This window comes from Aspergillus bombycis (assembly GCF_001792695.1).
Source record: "Aspergillus bombycis strain NRRL26010 chromosome Unknown contig00120, whole genome shotgun sequence".
Taxonomy (NCBI): Eukaryota; Fungi; Ascomycota; class Eurotiomycetes; order Eurotiales; family Aspergillaceae; genus Aspergillus; species Aspergillus bombycis.
The window spans coordinates 1-20,303 of NW_019170122.1; the positions used below are offsets into that span (position 1 = coordinate 1).

Sequence of the window (20,303 nt, forward strand, 5' to 3'; positions counted from 1 at the left end):
AGAAAAAAAAAAAAAAAAAAACGTCGCAAAAAAATACATGAAGAACTTAATAATCCATCAATGGATCGGGAGCCGGAGCCGTCACGGTGTACGGAGTACTAGTAAGCATTACAGTAGGCTCATTCCTGGTACCTGGGCCCCGATAGAGAATGGCACAGTGGTTGATTGCTGTGACAATAATTCTGGAAAAGAAAGGCGAACAAAAAAAATAGAATAAGATTCAATGTAGCATAATGCGAATGTGCCTTGCTTTTTGGGTTACTAGGAATGGGAGACCATAATGTAGTATTTCTTTTATCTTTGACAGTGAACATCATCGTCACAGGATCAACATCAGGGAAACACTGGCTCAGCATGGCAGATCATCCGTCAAGAGCGACCAGCCTCGACCTCTCTTTTTTTGTCTTCCTCTACCATACCCGCGCGTGCGCACCCCCACCGCCAGAAAAGGTGAAATGCGAGATGATGGACTTGCATAGCAGCTTGCCTTGCTCTCGTGCATCAAAAACTCTGTCTCTGTTGGGTTGCGGAGGACTGACTTTTTCGGAGGTTCAGACAGCCACTACTTCATGTCGGTATGTATATATACTGTCTTTCCAACTTTCTTTCTTCGGTTCTGGTTTTTTTTGTTTTTCTGTACTTTTCTTACAGGTCATACTTAGTCAATTCAGTAAAGCAGAACCATGCATTTTCGCTATTTACTACGATCTCCATGCATCTGTTCTGAAGTAGTCGACGGCGACCGAGGTGTGTGTGTGTGTACCTATCAAGAAATGAATGACGATGGGGCCGAGATCCCCGTCACAGGTTACAGTCGGCTGGGATCTAACCGAAACAAATCACTGGCTGATCACGCTCTCTCAATGAACCATTGGCCAGCAAGCTCTCCTGTGATTATTACTAAGGTTTACGATTCAGGAAGAATCGAAACTCTCTTCAGGCTTTCAAAGGGCAATTGCAAGGTTGCTAAAGGCTTCCCTTTGGATTAATTGGCTTATTTATGGCCCGCCCCCTTACGATCATTCCGGACGAGTAATGAAGGGATATTCAAACGGATAGTTTGAGTTAATAGCTATTCTTGTCCACCGTTGGCCATGAAGGTCCTTTCTCCTCGATTTACGGAGTAGGGATAAACGCAATAACTAAACGTACAGGGTTCAAAATTACAATTCAATTTAATTTAGTTATTATTGCGATCACCGACTCATTTCTATACATCAATTCATCTGGATATCTCGAGGTGCTCTGTAACTCCCTATTATTGGGTGTTTTAGGTTTCCGGTCAATTTACAACCCATTAAGCAGGGACCGAGAAACCCTGTCGAGTAAGTACAGGTGGGGGAGGAATGTACACTAACACCCGACTAAGCACCGAATAAGCAGTGAGGAGAAACCTGAAAATTGATAGTTATTTGAATTGACGGGAAACCTTGAGGGTGACAGATGTCGATGCAATATCATTACTCCCCCAAGGTCTGTGCGTATGTATGTACATTTGAATGAATCGGGGAGGCGAACCTTGGGCACTGTGGCCATGTGCTGGAAGGCGACTCCTACGCTCAGACATGACTTCTCCAGTCAACCCTCATGCCTGATACAACCTCATTGGGTTGGAAAAGCCTCAGTCCGTGTTACTTGATACCAGCCATCCACGTGTTCGGGGGGAGGTTATATTTCGCCTCTATCAGATTTCCACGGCGAACAAATCTAACCAGGAAAGTCATAATTTCAACGCGTGGAGATATATATCAGAATTGCTCGACAGGAAGGTCCTTGGGTGGAAGGTACCTACAATTTGCCACTGACCTGTGAATCAGCCTCCCCGTGTTATGATTATTATAGGCAATGGGCTCTGCATGACTGCAGTAGTTTCGTCTTAGCCGTCCCCTAGTAGCACAGTTACACCCCCTCCGAACTATTCAGCAACCAGGTGGCCGGTTTTTCATGGTCGCGCGCAAGGTCGGAGGAAACCACGTAAACCCTCGCCCGTGACGTAGAAAAGGGCGTGGCCTGGATAGATCATTAGATGGATACCGTAGTAGGAAGTTGGGTTGAGACCTCTCCCTCAGTCTCAATTACAATCTATATTCAGGGTCGGAACATGGACGGCATGGATGCCACAGGCCACTTCCGGGCTATCAATCACGGGGGTTGTTACACTTTGTCACTCCCACAGGACGTAACTCTGTGCAACATGCTGGTCGTCACTCAGCAACTGGAATGCTCCATGAATCGTTGTCCGGACTGTAATGGGCATTATCTACCAGTTGGAACCTACACTGTCGGCTTGACCTCCCGATGGCTGGCTGCTGGGCGGATTGACCATTGGTGGGCCTTCTCTCGATGCGAGGGATTCGGCCGTATTAATTTGTATTGGAGGGGAGTTACAAATACCCGACCGAGTCAGTAGTATTCCTGTAGTTACAGTATGTATGTATGTATTTCTCGCTGTATGTACTGTATGTATCGTACCTTCAATATGTATTGGAGTACGTATGGGTTGCCGTAGTTTAACAGATGGAGCTCGACTGCCAACACATCTAGCATCGCTTTCACTAAGTAATATAATAATAACAATAATCATATTCATAATTATAAAAAGAAAAAAAAAATTGGGAATTGTTATAACCATACAACAGAAAACCCTCCCATCCTTAACTTATTCCAAACCTGCCAACACCATACGACCCCGACTACCTAATCTGGACACCCACCGTAATACCGAGCCACGCAAGAACGCCCCTAACCCCCTTGGGGGTGAAACTAGATCGATGATAGTAACGAGCTGAAACGTGCCGAACCCATTTCATCTTGGACCAAAATAAAAAAGAACCCAATCCTTACTGCCTAAGGAATAGTTTGGTCGCCAATCATCTGATCCTACCGTAGCGCGGCTGTGTCGTTAAATTTCTCCTACGACCTCCAGGAAACCGAGGGTAATCAAATGGGGCGCATTCAAAATCAGAACTGAGGCTTGGAGGTTCATCAGTGCAGATCAGAAACCCGATATGCTGGCTGAGTTGATCGTATATTTAGAACCTTGCCGACATGCGGCCATTAGTAACCTTGTGCCTGGCAGGCACCAAACAGCCCCCATTGAAGGGGAGGAAGCTGACAGGGGTTTAGAGAGAGAGAGAGAGAGAACAGGTCCCTTTTTTTACCTCTCATACTAACTAGTGGGTTAGCATACGATGGCATGGTCTGGTTACCTGGGTGAAGAGTAGGTTGGGTTTGGGTGGAACGGGGTATTAAATAGTAGTGCTTTACTATCGAACAGTGTTTCTGCGGAAACTCCGAGTCTGGTCTTCACTCTGTCCGTTTTCGGCCTGGCGTGGCGCCGCTTTTTGCTCAGTGATTGATCCACATGAGCGGGCGTGCCAGAAGCACTGGTCAACAATCTATATTGACTATGAAAGTGTACTTAATTGTGAATTGTTCAACTCTGATAGAAGCTGATTTTTAATAGAAGGGGGAAAAAAAAAAGAAGAGACACATCTAGTTGATCGGAAAATGACTTTTACGGAGGAGAAAAATTAGCAAACTGAGGAAATTCATGATATCGTCAACGTTCCTCTAGCAACTCAATCAAATACTTTTCCAGTTTCTCCGGATTTGTCATTGGTGACTAGCGACTTCTCACCTTTCCATAGTGGTCAATGGCGAACTAGGGCAATTTGTTATCATTTTTGTTCGTCCACCCCCCCGGTAGAGTATTCGGTTCTATACCTTGGTAAAGTTCCAAGTAATTCTACGATAACCCAAGAATACCCCCTTCTGCTGTTTCATCCAGCGGTGCAAGGGTGCGGCCTGACTTCCATTAATGTTAATCTTGACCAGGACTGGAAATGTGACCCCATAGTTGAGCTGGCAGATGATCTGAATGTCGTCGTTATGCCCAGGTTCCTGCCGCAGGAGCTGATTACAAGGAAATCCCAAGATGACGAAGCCATAGTTGTACTTTCCCCGAAGGTAGCCATTGTGCCTGATATGACCGAATTAAATTGGAAACTGCATGCTCCTCTTCAGCCACAATGAATACTATTCTATCCATATATATGTGCATAGTTTTACTGGCTAGCACGCGCTGCGCACAACTCTAAAGAGATACAAGACAAGTGCCGCCGTCCTCACTTAACTGATGCTTTGCCGTGTATTGCCTCGCAACTTCTCTCATACTTCATGCTGATCAAGATCCAAGTGATCAGCTTATAGGCCTGGAGATGCAGGGCATTCGGTGAGTTTTTCCAGAAAAGGTTAGGGCTGACTAGAAGCAACCTCAAATGAAAATGTTCATTTATTATGGGCTCATTCGATCAATATTGCTTCTCTCCTTTCCTACTGAGATCTGTATGAAGCTTCAACCGAGAAGAAACGAACTGACCATATGATCTGATCGTGTATGGCGCTACTGGCTATCTAGGGTCTCTGGTAGTGCAGTACCTGTGGGCTAATGGTCCGCGAGCCCTCCAATGGGCTGTCGCTGGCCGCAGTGAGAAGAGGCCGATGACCTTGATAGACGCCTTGAGCCGATCCCAATCTCGTTGTAACTTATCTCATGTTCTGGTGGCCACACCCAGCAGTGATGGTCATCGCGTATGGTATCACAGACACGTCTTGTGATCAACACGGTCGGGGTAAGTCCCTTGCTATCTACCGCACTTTGATCAACAATACTGATAGTATAGCCCTTCTGTAAATATGGGACACCCGTTGTGGTGGCCTGTGTAGAGAATTCGGCTGCTTATGTAGATTCCATGGGTGAGCACATTTGGACGTATCAACTGGCAGTGCAGTGGCATGAAAAGGCCATGGCTAACAAGGCAATTGTATGCTCCCCACAGAATATACGGAGAGTTGCTGATATGGCAGATTATCCCACATTGCGCCGTAGAGTCAAGCCCCCCGGATCTTATGACGCTCCTACTTGCGCGGAGCCTGCGCCGTCGTCTTGGATCCACTGTCTTCACAATTCAAAACACCTGGACAGGTTACAGTGGGGGGGTCATTTCAAGTATACTCGCCGGTCTGGAGAAATACTCGATTCGGCAGATGATGCCTGCCAGTGCACCACGCGCGACCTGTATCCCAGATGCCGGACCACATCAGCCTTACCCTCATCCAGTCCTCCCCATCTGATGGGATCGCTTTCTGGATAACCTTACCTTCAACCCATCAACGATGGCTGATCACGCCGTTGGAGATTTTGGAAGGAAATGAAGAGGGCTTAGTAATAAAGAGATTAGGAGGTGGAATCCTCTCGCCAGCATTGTTAAGGATCTTATATGTGGAGCGGCTGGAAAAGGAAGGATTGGAGTGGAAAGTGACTGAAATAAAGGAACGAATGAGTAGTAGAGTACGGAGTGTGGTTTATAGCTATAGCCCACGATCTGCCGCTAAGATAGTTTTCAATGTCCAATTGTTTGCCTGCCTAAGATTACTTACTAACAGCATAAACGATCTTCTTTCCCCTTGCCTGTCCACAGCCCATGGCAGTATAGCATATTTTTATGCTATCAGTGGAGGTTAAGCAGTCAAGAATAAGAGATAGATACTAGTAGCTTGCCCACATGGAGAGCGACAACTAGTCAAAACTGTCAAAGGCTAGTGGGTCCATACTTATGGACATAACTCGTTTATATAAGCAGCGGTGGCATAAAAAAACACAGAGGCAGCTCACTACTAGTAGAGGTAAGTAGAAATTGGTGTAAGCGCCAACCCGTCCGAGAGCTAACAAGTCCCAACACTCTCTATGGCTAGCGAGTAGTGCTATTCTCTTCCCTCCTGCTTGCGTCCGCTTCTTTGTTTCTCCCCGGACACTCACTACTACAGGCCCATGAGTAGCAGTTGTCACTTCATGAGCCGGCGAGCTAACTCGAAGTTCCCAAGAACATTTGACTCTAGAATCCTGGTAGAAGATAATGTACTCGCTGCTTTATGGGCTCTAGCTAATAAGCTGTCTCGGGTCCCTGCGCTATACCTCAAGAATATTACTTCAGAAACGCGAAGAGGACACAACCCACAGAATAACCAGTTTGATTGTCACAATTCCATCACCTGACATCACCAGCTCCGAGTCCCTTCTCCCGCCAATCTCTCTCTTGGCCGACTAACACTTCTCACCTCCCAAACTTCTCACTTCGCATCATCTTATCGGGGCATACGGGGGGGCCTGCCTAAGCAACTCCCAGAAGAAGCTTGCGGCAAGTTACGGATTCCATCGGCTCATCTACTTTATCGGAGCTTATCAATTATCTCTGTACTTTCTTTATACCAGTGCGACCATGACCCCCGCAAGAGGGCGTGTGCCTGGCCAAAGGAGCCCGCATGTGTTGGTACGTCCTAAGAAGATATCAAGCCTCACTTGACCGCATGTTGCGGGACTTCTTTGTACACATGTGTTTGCAATTGTACTCACCTAGTGTTAATCTCAGGTAACCGACTCGCGTGAGCAGCAACCATCTGCCCAACTTCGCCGTCGTCGGTCTCCATCCACACGCTTCATCACGGTCGACAATGTGCTCCAGTATACATCGGATATCCCCTCAATGCAACAACGGCATCCACCCCAGCCGTCGCGAGCCCGCCCGCGGTCGCGTATTGCGTCCGCAACGGGTGGCTTAATTGGCTCGGGCACGGCAGGTGCATCCAGCGGTAGTACCAGCGCAGCGAGCACTGCGGCAACGATGGGCCGTCTCGCAGCTCAGCCCCGCCTACCCCCTCGGTCAACAAAAGTTAGCGAAAAATTGGTCCTTCTTCCCGAGTCGGAAGAAGTGGATAATACGCTGTCAGAGAATGAGGAGGAAGATGTTGACGAGGAGGCTGTGGATGAGGAGCTGGTTCAGAGACTCGCGAGGGACAAAAACATCGATGCTGACATCGTGAGGCAACGACTATTAACACAGAAGAGGCTTGGTGGGGAATTTGGCGTTGACAATGACATTGCACCTCTGCTGGCAGAGGAGGAGTTATTGCGCCGCCGGAAGGTTGCGCCGGAGAAGGCTAAAAGTTATGCAGAGCGGTTACCGAAGACTCGTCGTGCGGGGAAATTGGCCCGTGTGACGGCCTATTGTACTGCACAGGCTTATAAGATGAGTTCCCTGGCGACCTTTGTCAAGGAAAGACATGGGGGAAAGACGAAGCTCTACGACGATTGCCTGTATACCGCGTACCATTTGCCATTATTACCCGGTCATGGAGGTTACAGGCTCAGAAGTAGTCCGGTTGTGAAGAAGCCTGGTGGAAAATCTCTTCTAGATGAAGAAATCGAGCGGAATGAGCTACGTGATCACCATGAAGACTACATGCCGGAAGCAGAGGAGCATTCGGTTGTCGGAGGCCGTGGCGAGCATGGCTCGCAACACAGTGATAGCGAGACACCTGGACACCACCAGGAGGGCTACCATGCAGATTCAGGGATGAGGGCCGAAGCTACTGATGGCGCAGCTTATGAGCATCATAGTCAAGCGCTCGCTGAAACACCGGAGCCTACACGATTGCTATACAACGTGGCAGAGATGTTTGTTTTCAGTTATGGCGTGGTAGTGTTTTGGAACTTCACGGACAGGCAAGAGAAGGATCTCCTCGCCGATCTTGCTTTTGCGACGTCGTCCGTGACTGGAACTCCCATTCCGCTGGCCACTATGCCTTTACAGGAAGAGGATTTCGAAACGGAGGAATTCCACTTCGAATATTCCACTGAAATCTCTCGCCCCCGCGTATACAACGACATGATTACACTACGAAGCGGTGATCACATGATAAAATTGGCTATCAGTCATGGCATTGCTCAGAGCACCAAACTCTGCTTCTTCGAGGAAGTCATGGCCAGGCAAATGGCCGAAGCAAAGGACATACCACGTAGGCTCGCAATGACCGGCAAACTGGGCATGAAACGGGAAGAAGTATTTAGAATTCTGGGAAGCTTATTCAAAAGCAGAGTAGAGGTCAATCTCTGTCAGTTATCCCACAGCCTACATACTCAAGATTCCAGTACTTACAAACAACCAACAGCCTCCAACATGCTAGACGTCCCCAACTTCTTCTGGGAAAGCGAACCAACCCTATATCCACTGTACATCGCCGTCCGCGAATACCTCGAAATCAAGCCACGAATTCAGGTCCTAAACGAACGTTGCCGTGTCTTCCTCGACCTCGCCGAAATCCTCTCAGACTCAATAGCCGACAGCAAAACCTCCCGTAAGTATCCTCATTCTACCTTTTCCAAATAAACAACTGACCCTTCAAGATCAAACCTGGATCATTATCGTCCTAATCATCATCTCCATCCTCGTCACCACCTCCGAAGTCTTTCTCCGATTCGGCCTCCTCTCTTCCGGTAAAGGCGCCTCATCTACAATTAATCAAGCATTCAAGGTTCTATGTCCTGGTAGGGCCTAACTACTTAATGTCTAGCTATGCAGGTACTTCCAAGATAGAATCTTGTCTGGAACGCTGCCTGAACCTGTATAGATAAAATAAAATGAAATCAAATCTACTGTCTCTTAAGAATCCTATTATCTCCTATCTATCCTGTATACTTTCTGTATTTGAATCCCAATATAGTAGATTCTCCATATCTATGTATATAACTATTTAATCAATAGCTTTTATGGTCTACTGGCTGATGCGCTCTCTGCTCACAGATCAAGACATACGCTAGTCAGTTTTTACTCAAAATTGAATTGAAATGCTTAAGCAGTCAGCCTGGGCACTGCTGCCTATCATCCACCCTTTCTCAGAAGCCCGATCTTGGGGTTTATCTTTCACTATGAGCGTCCGTGGAGCATCTGGCAAACGCCCGGTTTCTCCTCTTGATCCTGCTCTTGTTTCTAATCCAGTGCCATGGTGAGAGTGATACCATGCTACCATCTGCTCGCAATATAGCTTGTTTTATACTATATGAGACTGATAGTTCTATGTCGGATGAACTCGAGTTCTCAGAGGATCCAACACAGGACTTTTGGAGTATTTGGGAAGAAAAGGCTTCGATTAAAATATGGTATGCGACGACGACCTCAATTCAGCCATAAACCATATCGAGGTGTTCGATATTTCCCGCATCTAATCTAGAGAAGCAGCAAGGTTAAAACCTCTGCATATTTTTCCCCGAATAAGGTATCCCATGTTATCTGCAGTCTCCATGCTGCCTATAGATTGATCACTGGATTTCATATAGATAGTCCGTTTACCACAGTCAAATACCACGCACCTCACGCGATACTCTATATATCGCTCGCAGCTCCATATACTAGTGTGCCCGACTGCCAACTTATATAGTACATGTATGTTAATTGAAGTTGTAGGAACCAACATGCTATCACGGTTATATACTAAGTCTGTATTTGAAATTGTTCCAAAGTACCCCCAAAACAGCATTTGTGATCTAAGTTTGTGGTATCAGTGGTCTGTATTAATATACAATAGTACTAAGGGCAAAGTAGATGGAGTGTCCGACACAATACAGAGCAATATACCTACATTAAGTCCTGGTTAGTGAATATACTGGTATATACTAGTGAATCCAACTCAGTTATATTGACAGTTTATGTAGTATGGCTATGTTTTCCGCGTTTCTTATGATTTAGGTAGAGTGAACATGCTGAACTGTGTAACCACTAACTCTTTCAACAATTAGCCCGGCTGTAGTGATTTGGTTAAAGCCCCATCAATATCACCGAGGACGACCATCATTTGGTTCTTCACTGATCTGTTCTACCTGACTTCGGTACAACTATACATCCATTTATGCACACAGTACATAAACCAGCCAAGAGAATTCAGACCATAATATAGTGTTCGTAAGAATATGCTAAATTAAACATGTCGGATATCAATACAAAGGGCCACACCCCGGCAGATCTATGTATTTTCAGGATAAAGTCCAGCCTCAACACCCTTTCTCTAACCAGTCACCTTGAAGATAGACTCGGCAAGTCTCTTGACATTGTCAGAGGTGATACCGGCAACGGAGATACGGCCATCCTTGGTGGCGTAGACGGAGTGCTAGAATTAAACATTAGTGATCGGTTGTCTTCGATAAGCGACTGTACTGATAATTACTACGTACCTCCTTGGCAAGAGCATCCATCTGCTCGGGCTTGAGACCAGTGTAAGCGAACATACCAATCTATGGCAAGGTGAGTTAGCATCTGCCGATATGTTTATCCAAAGAGCTCATTACCTGGCTGGTGATGTGGGACCAGTCGTGCTTGCTGCCCAGGTCCTCCAGGTTCTTCCTGAGCAGGGAGCGCATCTCAATGATGCGGTCGGCCATGCCCTTGACCTCTCCCAGCCACTGCTGGTTGAGCTCTGGGTCGTTCATGATGGTGGAGGCAACACGGGCACCGTGGATAGGAGGGTTCGAGTAGAAGGGGCGGATGAGAATCTTAACCTGAGAATCCACACGCTTCTTCTCTTCGGTGTTCTCACAAACAAGGGAGAAAGCACCGACACGCTCACCATAGAGACCCTATGAATGATCAGCGACTAGTGTTTACCCCTCCGGTACCCGTTATTCTTACCATGTTCTTGGCGAAACTCTGGCAGAGGGCAATGTTGTGGCCCTCGCTCACGAAATGCCGGGGGGCAAAAGCATCCTTGTCAGCATTGCCGCTAGCGAAGCCCTGGTAGGCCATATCGAAGAAGGCAAAGTGGCCCTTTTGCTTCATCACATCGCTGATCTGGCGCCATTGCTCCTGGGTTGGGTCGACACCGGTGGGGTTGTGGGCGCAAGCGTGGAGAAGGATGATGCTGTTCTCAGGGGCGGCCTTGATGTCGGCAATCAGACCCTCGAAGTCGAGACCAATGGTGTCCTTGTTGTAGTAGCGGTACTTCTCAACCTCCAAACCGGAGTCCTTGAAGACAGCGTTATGGTTGGCCCAGCTAGGGTTAGGGAGGTAGATCTTCTTCGCATGGGGATAGAAGCGCTGCAGGAAAGCACCACCGATTCTCAGGGCACCGGTACCAGAGATGGACTGGGTGATGACGAGGCGGTCCTCCTTAATGGCAGAGGAGTCCTTGCCATAGGCCAGCTCTGCAGCGGCCTTGGTGAAGGAAGGGACACCGGTGATACCAGCGTACTCCTTGTCAAAGCGGGAGGCGACAACCTTGTCCTCTGCGGCACGAACGGAGGGCAGAACGTACGGCTTGCCCTTGTCATCACCTATTGATTCACAAGTTCGAACCATGTCAGCCCTGGAGTAGATGACAAGCTCGCCATGAGGTAGTTGGATCGAGTGAACAAGCGTCAAAGAAATGGTTGCTTACGGTAAGCGCCAACACCCAGGTTGATCTTCTCCTTGAACGAGTCGGCCTTGAAAGCTCGGTGATACCAAGGATAGCATCCTAAAAGGCATTGAGTTAATTGCGACATGCAATTGACGATGGCAGTGCATTGTAGAGCTTACTGGAGGACCCTGAGGGACGTTGGACCAGGCCGAGGCATGTCTGGCACCAACGACGACGGTGCGCAAGTTAGCGTCACGCGAAGCAGCCTTACGGCTGGCGACTCTGAGGGTAGACAACATGGTTAATGGAAAGGAAAAAGAATCGAAACAAAAGAAATCAAATCAATTGCCGATTGAGCTGCAGAGGTCCTCTAGATGGAAAAGGTTCCAAGGAGAGAAGAAAGAGGTCGGACAAGGAGGCGAGCAGATAAATAATCGGAGATGCTGCGTGTGTGTCATTTTTCGACTCATGTGAACTAGGAAGATTCCGGGGAGCGGGAGCCACCGATTCGGATTGGTCACCCTCTCCGCACTCACACGGTTAAATTGATCAATTCCAGCTTGCCAGCCCGTGAGTTTAATTTACTCGAGATGCATAAACTGTCCATGACTACTAGCACTAGAACGTAGGAAGAACCTTGTATTGCTCCTTGTGTTATTTGGAGAAGGGGAAAATAATAATAAAATATAATTCATAGATCATCTTTCGGCAAGCCGATCGCTCTATATCATATCATACCATACCATACCCATACATACACGCTCCTTCCACTCGGGGGGAAAGAATCTGATAACAGATCCAAGTGATAGTATGACCTTTAGGCAAGAAGAATAGGTAAGGTAACTGAAAAAGTCCCTTGACGGTTTAAGCATGGCGCCACTGCACCGCTCGGCGCTTTCGGCTTTCGGTGAGCTCTTTCAGAATTCTGGCCCACTGTGGCCTGAGGCTGCAGCCCTCGGGAGCGCCTCCCGATTCCCGTTTGGGAAACCCTTCCCCTCACGAAAAGTTTGGGGTAAATTGGAGTTGGCCTGAGGTGAACATCCTTTGTTGCCCTTCAACTCCATATGTCAATGGTCAAGGATATATAGCGGGGTTCTAGGCCCGGAGATAATCGAGAACCCTACTGTTTTCTCCCTCTAGGGAATCTAACCTACTAGCACACCGTCTGCCACGATCGTACGGTCTGTGAAGAGGAACTCCCGGAATCTGACAGCTCCATAGCGGTTAATTTCCCCACACGCCAAGGCATTGATCGTCAACAAACAGCAGCAATGAAGGGCGTAAACAAGCTAACTGCTTACTGCTCTGGACTTTTTCCGACTCCCTGGACAGCTGGGCCCGGCGAAAAGGATCTACTTTCGGCAGTGGACAAGGGGCAATAGTCGCGGATAGCTAAATATTGTTTCTATTCTTGGTATACCATAAGCTGTACAACGAAAACTAGGAATTAAACTCTGCATGGGCATCACAAAAACAATAGGGCGTAGAGTATCAATCGGCGAATAGTAGCTGTAGCCATTTATCCCAGTCGCACACCAGCCTGGCGATTCTTCCGGGCCGTCGCTCCCATAGCATTATTCATGCCTGTATGCTGACTGCTGTCTAATGCGCTCATTGCCTCTCGCTTCTTTTCCTCCTCAATCTTCTTCAGTCGCTTCTCCGTCTTCATCTTACCACTTCCCTTGCCGTGGAACTGGTGGCTCAGATGCTTGAATGCCTCCTTCTGGTTCATCATACGGCCAAACTCATCCACGTACTTGAGTTGCACATCAGGCTTGTATTCCTTGTTGAAGACATCCGCCATATGACGAGCATCCTGCTGGTCACGTTGCTTGTTCTCCCACCGCGCGTACTCTTCTCTTTCACGAGCAGACATCTGGTTGAGCTTCCCGGAGGCTCGGTCACGCTCACGCTGCAGACGGGCACGTTTTTCAGCTTCAGTTTCGAGGCGATGCTTTTCTTGTAAGAAACGCTGCCGATCACGGATGAGAGAATTATGGTCGGCAGCATCGGATGACTTGACCAAACCACGCTGCTTGAGCATCGACAATGTTGCTCCAAGGCCTTGGTCCAGTGTGGACTCTTCTTCTAAGCCGGTGCCACTGATCTGCTGGTTCGCTGTGGCTTCTTCGCTCTTGATGCGCGCTTTGAGATCTTCTTCGCCCTCAATATCATTATATGAGCGTTCCATATCCACGTCGGCGTCCTCCACAGGGTCGTCCTTGATACCAGGACCTTCAGACGAAGCACGTGGCTCCTCGGCCGGTGTTGTTGCCCGCCTTTCACGGCGTTCAGGGAGTGTAGGTTTCTGTAGGTTAGAGACAAATTCCGAAGTCTCGTCTATGACCAGACCAGGTTCTTCCTCGTTCTCACCCGAGCCTTCCACTTCCATTGGTGTCTGCGACGCTTCTTCTCTGAGCTGTCGTGCGATGTCCTCGGGACGTGCTTTCTGGCGTTTCTTGAATGCAGCGCGCCTCTGGCGGGTAAGAGAGGCTTGTAGATCATCGTCATCCACAAACGAGATGTCTTCGCTAACCGGCTTGCGGGGGGCAGAAGCTGGTACTGGCTCTCCGTTACTTGCGTCAACTTCCATGGAATTCCCATTTGGTGTATCCGTCGTCTCAGCCGTAGGGAATAAATCATCATCATCCATAACAGCACGTTGCTTTGTCGTCTTGGCCTTCTTTTTCTTAGGTTTCTTCACCTTGACTTCGCTCACGTCCATATAATCAGAGATTGGCGTTTCCTCCGCAAGATCAAGGCTGATAATATTCTTCTTCAACTTCTCAGAGACTTCTTGTCGCTTGGCCTCTCGTTCTTCGGCAGTGGATCCTTGGGCATCGAGTGTAAACCGCTTCCGCTTCTTGCCGTCGATTTCCTCATCGTATTGTGCGAGTATTCCGGTGTTTTCTTCCGTAGGATCATAAACGGGTTTGCGTTTCTTCAGCTCGAGCTTCTCTGTAGTTTTCTCCTTCTCTTTGAGTTCCAGGTTTTCCAGTTCGTCCCCTTCCTCCTCGTTCTCATCGATCGTCGTATCTTTCAGCGTAAGAATATGATCCTCTCCACCATCGAAATCCCCAACAGCATGCCCAACCTTGACACCAGCCAGATCTTCCGCAGTGTATTCAGCTGCACGAGCCCGCTCTTCCAGTTCTTCGGCGAGTTTGCGCGCGCGCTCTTTCTCGATCTTCTTCTGTCGTTTCTTCGTCTGCTGTAACCAAGTCTTCGTGTCCACCCCTGCATCGGCAGCTTCTCCTAGAGTCGCACCTTGAAGCTTCATATTTCTCTGAGCCTCCTCACGCGCCTTTCTGATCGCGGCGTTTCGCTCTTCACGTTTCCGTTTCGCCTCGGCTTCATCCTGCATCTTCTTCCAGTTGGAGGAGGCCAGCGCCTCGCGCGACTCGAGTGTACTTCCCGGCTCGTCATCTTCGGAAGACGAGCTCGAACCGTCGTGTTCGGATTCCTTGAAAGTAGGACCAGAGGCGTCGGCACCGGGGACGGGGAGCGGCTTTAAACCCAGCGCCACTCGGATTTTGTTATTCTGCTCGATGGAAAGTGCGTCGGCCATGTTGGCGACAGGTGAGCGCTATCAAGGAAATAAAGAAAATACACTGAGTAGAAAAGGCACAAGATCAAAGCAGCGATGGAAGGGTGTGGTCTGTAAAACCGATAGAGGCCATGCGCCCAGTTACCACCGATAGATTACAAGGTGAGGTCCAGACGGGGCTTACCTAACTGCAACTCGTCTCGGTAAGGTTTAGCGCGGCAAACCTATTAGCGCAGACGTTAGCGCGAGACATAAAAGGCGGCAGCGGCTGGAGCTCGAAAATTTTTTCTTTTCTTCTTCTTTTTCGAACACACACGGATCTGTGTCCAGCGATCCTGAGCGTGGAGGCTTGTTCTCTGCGTCTCGGTTGATTACTGGACAGTTCGACGACTTAAGGAGCCATACATTCATGGATGGTCGATTATTTCCGGTCGACAGATCTCAGATTAAAGGTCGACATTGGGTGTTCGCTCTGGTCTTGAGCTCCCTTCTTCGGGGTTGGTGAGCTCGGCTGGAGAGCCTGGTGCTCGGCGGCGTCATATTCCTACTCCCTTCACCGATTTGGCCGTTGGCCCATGAGGTTAGGGAAAAACCATGGCCAGCCAACATACATTCCTTATTACGTAGTTTTGCTGCAGTTGTATGCTAGATAGATGTGATTAGTAGACTATCTTGCAGTGTAACTGATCGCTCGAGCATCTATCTCGTGAAGGTCGCAAAGCATAACACGCAATTAGGCGTAGTGCTGTTGATTCTAAACTTCACTATCCTGTAAGCGTTGCTGGAGTAACTACATTACTCAGCCTTTATTCAACATTGGAAGTACGGTTACAACAACTTCAAATGTCCCGTCACACCGTCGACCACACTCTTCGGTCCCAAAATTCCAAGCACTGTCCGGCTTCCACTGGCGATTTGTGTCCGGCCCGCATCTGTGATGACCCTGGCGCAGAGACCCAGGCTGATAGCCTGCGCCTGCAGTGTCTCCATTTCCTCCTCCGACTTGGTCTGTAGCGCGATCTTAGCCTGTCCCTGCGATTCCCAGCGGCGCAGCATAGACGAGTTTGGTGAGTGGGCAGTGAGGTACTTGTAGCAGGCGAGAGTAGCATGGGAGCATTGAGCGGCGATTTTGCCTATCGACAATACGTTAGCCATCTTGTTCGTATGCACCATGCACCATAGAAGGGTCAAAAGTGCGAAGCAAAGACTCCATATCGTGGAGGTCATTAAACAGCTGTAGAAACAGAAACTCCGAAAAGAAAAGAGAGGGGAACGCCTACCCTTCGTCATGCCCAAATCGGTCCTCACAACTAGAACCAGCTTCACCTCTTCAGCACTCTTGTCGAAGTTGGCCAATTCGCTTCCATCGCCTTCGTCCTCGCTGTCAGACTCTTCCCCTTCTTCCTCTTCATCCGAGGAGTCTTGGTGCACTTTCACATTGTAGCTGTTTGGCCACCCTTCTTTTTCTTTGGAAGAGAACAGGCCTAGCGAGGAGCCTTGTCCGATGAAGTAGCCAGTCACGCCAGCGATGATGGCTGTAGCGACTACATATGCCGTTGTCGAGGGGGGAATGCGGTCTAGGTCGGCCATTTTGGAAGGTGTGTTGAAGCTGGATGGATGGGTTTTCTGAGATCCGCGCGGAATTAAACCCGGTTTGATGGGTGCGGGTACCTCCAGTCAACAATGACCGCTTTTCTTTTTGTTTGTTCCGAATGAGGCTTACAAGGGTTTACTCTAAACTTTATTAGATACATGACCATAGTTCTACTTATTTATATTTTTTTAATTATTAATTATCTGTAAGAGGAGAGCAAGCGTGAGAATAGGGAATGTGACACCAAGACCCAAACGTTATCCAAGTTTATCTTAGATACTGCTAGTTCATTATATACATCCCTAACCATAAACATCGAAGCAGACATCATCATCCTCATGAGCAGCGATGTTGAATTAGCGAGCAGCGGGGGCTCCCGTGTTTCCCATTCGGCGGCCCCTATTCCAGATAGTCAGTAAAAGAAGATAGCGATCGATCGGATCGGTGAAACTCACATCATAGAGCGGCTGAAGAAGCTGATGAAGATCATGAAGAGCCAGCTTGGGATTGCGCTGAAGGCATAGATAACATAGCCTGCAGGGATCAAGAGTCCCCTCTCCGCAAGCCAGCTATCCGTAACGTGGAAGGAGCCCTCGTACGCGCCCCGCTTCTCATAGGTCTTCTCAGAGTGAATTTTGTAAAGGGACTCAGCCGTTACAGTTGTCGAGTTGAAGTACACATTGTATTGCGCGGTGGCAGGGCGCTCCTCGCCGACCTGAGCAGGGACCTTGAAGTACGAAATGGACGGAGCACCAGCGGCCCAGGCAGAGCAGAGGACCCTGTTCGATTCGCAGTCCAGGTAACCAAGGTTGGGCGAGGTTGGATCAGCAGAGAACAGAAGAACGGATTCCTAAACGAGAAAGGTTAGCCAGACCCGCCTCTACGTCCATGCACCCGTGACCCCCTATTTTTGGACCCTTACATTGAACGATTTCTCCGATTGATAACAACGTCCAAAGCACGTCTTGTTTCCACCAGTAATAAAGACAAACCAGTCCTTAGGCTCGTCAGATGGCGCCAGAAGGGATTGCCAGTTGGAAAGGTTGAAAGGGGTGACAGTCTTTTCTTGAATCTTCTGTTCAACCACCTTTTCAACCGCGGCGGGGATCACCGGAGTAGCCGTGGGCAGAAAAGACTTGGCTTTGTTGAACCAACCCTGGACGCGATCCGCGATGGGAACCTGCTCTTGCGCCGCAGCAAGTGCTGGGAGGATGGGGAGGAGCTGGATGAAACGCATGATGCTAGAGACAACAATGACGCGTAGGTCAGCAACTAAGGGATCGATAGCTGACTAGAATATTTCGAAATGACGAACCTGGGTTGGCTATTGAAAAGACAAACGCACTTTGGGAGGAAGATGAACGATTAGGAGGCCAAAGTACGGACAGCAGGCAGCGAGGAAGACGGGACACCTGAGTTGTGGAAGAGTGAAACGGGCCACGATAGACATAAAGGTAAAGCTGGTCTCTGCGGCCAGGGCCTAACGGAGACTAAACTAGAAGCGGAGCGAATCACGTTCCGTCGCGGGGGGAGGAGCCCACTTGACAAGTTCCCATAATACCATGTTATGCATAGACTACAATGGAATTTACCAAGAAACAAACAGAATATCGTTGACTGTTTCCCACCAACGTCTTTGTTATTACCTTCTTGTAAAAGACAACTGCCGTGATCAGATTGCCTCTTCTTCGCTAGACAAGGGAATTAGGGAAATTTTATCAGAGATCCAATAATTAGCTGCTATTCTCATTTTCATACCTCGTGAGAGAGTAAAGTCTTGCTAGGTGTGAGGTTTCATATAAACTCTGGCCATCTTTCTTAGCTGCGGATCTGGTTCAAACCCAACAAACTATAGATGAAGGATAGGAAGAAAATGTAGTGAACGAGGTGTTAACTAGCATGGAGAAAACGGAGAAAGAGGTATGCTTAGAAAAAAAGATAATTCTGGAAGGTGGCATGGAATACACAATACATCATTATTTTCACGGCACCTTCTCTATGCTTCATGCCCCTCGTCCTCCTTCCTCAAGGTTCTTTTACTCTTCCAAAGCATCCTACTACAGTTTTCATAATGTAGCTACCATGCAGCACCTTTGACTCGTCAAGTGTTATTGCTCAGACATCACTTTATTGCGGATTTTGATATACGCACCTGTACTAGTAGCAATGAGGTAGCCCCTCGTTCCGGTCCCTAACGTCATCTCACTAGCGGTCACAACAGCTGCTCTATATAGTTATTGCCTCGGTGCTGCGATACAGGGAGCAAATGATCTCGGGCCTAGCCCCGGTAAGCACTTTCTTCTAAATCTGGAAATCTCAAGCAGAATTTAACTACTATTACAGCGGCGTATTGGATTCAAGAGTCCAAAACAACTGCGCGCCAGCAGATAAATAATGCTTCTCTCGATGATTTCCCCGTCTGTACTGACGTCGATGGCCCCTTCACACCATTCTGTCTCCCGCAGGATGGAGCCAATGTTGTAGTAGACGCCACCTACTTTGTTACCTGGAATGCCGATTTTTATCCGCTCAATGCTTCTATTAATATTGAGATGCGATACTCAAATACCACTGTTGGAGACTCGGCGTTCACATCTGAGAAAACCGACAACAGCTACGGGTATCTTCCCCTCTACATGCGCAAGGAATGGCTCCTGGAGAAGGCGCAGAATGATTTAACACTTTATCTTATCGAACTGAACCCTGCGTCGGGAACACGGGCGAGTATTCGGAAAAGACCAATGATCACGCTTCATCCTAAACCTGTAGAACACCACAAACCTTCTCCCCCCATGACTTTCAACAAAACGGCACTATTTATTGGTCTCCCGGTAAGCCTTAGTATCATTATCATTGTCGTGGCCGGTCTATTCTTTGGCATACGGGAGAGCAGAAGGATTGGACTCAGGAGTGTTATGGGGCCTCGAGGTAAAGGGTACGAGGTTGGGAAATCCAAGAGCCAGCGCCTGCGCAAAAGTAGAAGCGAATTCTATCGTTCCACTGCCGCCTCAGCGTTGGAAAAATATACAGACGACACCGACTCGGGTTTGGCAGAAGTGGCGGATCCTGACTTATATAATGAAAATCGAGCGCGCTGCAAGATTTGCATTCAGGCAGGATTCTACGAGGCTAAAGAACTGAAGAAGATAATGAATCATGGATGCTTGTTCTATGGGTCACTCAGCATCCTTCCAGAACACGCCCGTGCTTCAAGGCATGGGTCATAAGAACCTGAAGGGGCACAGGTACTAGTAGTATGAATTTCTGACTTTCGTCTTTCTCTCTGCTGATGAAAGCACATAGGGCTCTCATATAAATATAACCACGATCCACTACTATGTTGTTACTTGAGGTATTAATATTCTTGGCCTGGGTGGGTTATCCATTACCAGTAGTAGTACTCGGTACGGTTCGTCCGATGGGTCAAACCAACCGGAGAGCGAAGAAAGTCCATTAGTACGCCCGCACCCGTGCCTTGAGACTGGCACTTTGTCTCCATTGCCTAGGCGATCAAGGGCGGTGTCGGAGGGCATGGATGACGTTGACGAAACCGGTGAAGGTTGGTGTGCTACTAGTACTCATCAAAGTTACCCAAATAATTACATTCTCCAATGCCATGTATGGGCTAGATTACAGGTAAAAAAAGAGATGTACTCTGTAGGTAATCCGGTCAACCAGTAGTTACTAACTATCAGAGCAGGTAACTAAGTTGTGGTAGTGGAGTAGATATGTAAGCAGACGTAGCGAGTGCCTAGTGATACTAGTAGTTAGTAGGACCTTGATTATCAATTGTGTGCTTTCTAGAACCTATTTTTTATTTTTTACCTCGAGGGTATTGCCCTGCGTTCTACTGATTCAGTAGGTGTAATCTTGGAGATTATGAAGGTGCCCACAGTTTAGTTGTTTGAGCGCCCCTCCTCCCTACAACCAATGCCG

General features: G+C 48.2%; 7 protein-coding genes across 7 annotated transcripts; 3 read left to right on the forward strand and 4 right to left on the reverse strand.

Annotated features, from left to right (window-relative positions):
- Window positions 1-4,595: 4,595 nt before the first annotated feature.
- Window positions 4,596-5,136, forward strand: ABOM_010173 (saccharopine dehydrogenase; the record flags this gene model as incomplete). The annotated part of the gene is made up of 3 exons (XM_022537301.1): window positions 4,596-4,634; window positions 4,686-4,826; window positions 4,870-5,136. 3 exons carry the CDS (start codon window positions 4,596-4,598, stop codon window positions 5,134-5,136), a joined length of 447 nt encoding a protein of 148 aa, XP_022384832.1.
- A 1,145-nt stretch (window positions 5,137-6,281) lies between these two features.
- Window positions 6,282-8,228, forward strand: ABOM_010174 (RMD1 family protein; the record flags this gene model as incomplete). The annotated part of the gene is made up of 2 exons (XM_022537302.1): window positions 6,282-6,332; window positions 6,432-8,228. 2 exons carry the CDS (start codon window positions 6,282-6,284, stop codon window positions 8,226-8,228), a joined length of 1,848 nt encoding a protein of 615 aa, XP_022384835.1.
- A 1,672-nt stretch (window positions 8,229-9,900) lies between these two features.
- Window positions 9,901-11,525, reverse strand: ABOM_010175 (putative aspartate aminotransferase; the record flags this gene model as incomplete). The annotated part of the gene is made up of 6 exons (XM_022537303.1): window positions 9,901-10,002; window positions 10,067-10,126; window positions 10,181-10,468; window positions 10,521-11,161; window positions 11,266-11,343; window positions 11,414-11,525. 6 exons carry the CDS (start codon window positions 11,523-11,525, stop codon window positions 9,901-9,903), a joined length of 1,281 nt encoding a protein of 426 aa, XP_022384836.1.
- A 1,220-nt stretch (window positions 11,526-12,745) lies between these two features.
- ABOM_010176 (U4/U6-U5 snRNP complex subunit SNU66) lies at window positions 12,746-14,794 on the reverse strand (the record flags this gene model as incomplete). The annotated part of the gene is made up of 1 exon (XM_022537304.1): window positions 12,746-14,794. One exon carries the CDS (start codon window positions 14,792-14,794, stop codon window positions 12,746-12,748), a length of 2,049 nt encoding a protein of 682 aa, XP_022384833.1.
- Window positions 14,795-15,601: 807 nt separating this feature from the next.
- Window positions 15,602-16,363, reverse strand: ABOM_010177 (aminoacyl-tRNA hydrolase PTH2; the record flags this gene model as incomplete). Its single annotated transcript, XM_022537305.1, has 2 exons — window positions 15,602-15,906; window positions 16,054-16,363. The coding sequence occupies 2 exons, from the start codon at window positions 16,361-16,363 to the stop codon at window positions 15,602-15,604; spliced, it is 615 nt and encodes a 204-aa protein (XP_022384834.1).
- Window positions 16,364-16,723: 360 nt separating this feature from the next.
- Window positions 16,724-17,604, reverse strand: ABOM_010178 (uncharacterized protein; the record flags this gene model as incomplete). The annotated part of the gene is made up of 3 exons (XM_022537306.1): window positions 16,724-16,766; window positions 16,823-17,217; window positions 17,290-17,604. 3 exons carry the CDS (start codon window positions 17,602-17,604, stop codon window positions 16,724-16,726), a joined length of 753 nt encoding a protein of 250 aa, XP_022384837.1.
- Window positions 17,605-18,533: 929 nt separating this feature from the next.
- ABOM_010179 (DUF4448 domain-containing protein) lies at window positions 18,534-19,594 on the forward strand (the record flags this gene model as incomplete). The annotated part of the gene is made up of 3 exons (XM_022537307.1): window positions 18,534-18,538; window positions 18,602-18,654; window positions 18,711-19,594. The coding sequence occupies 3 exons, from the start codon at window positions 18,534-18,536 to the stop codon at window positions 19,592-19,594; spliced, it is 942 nt and encodes a 313-aa protein (XP_022384838.1).
- Between the last annotated feature and the right edge of the window lie 709 nt (window positions 19,595-20,303).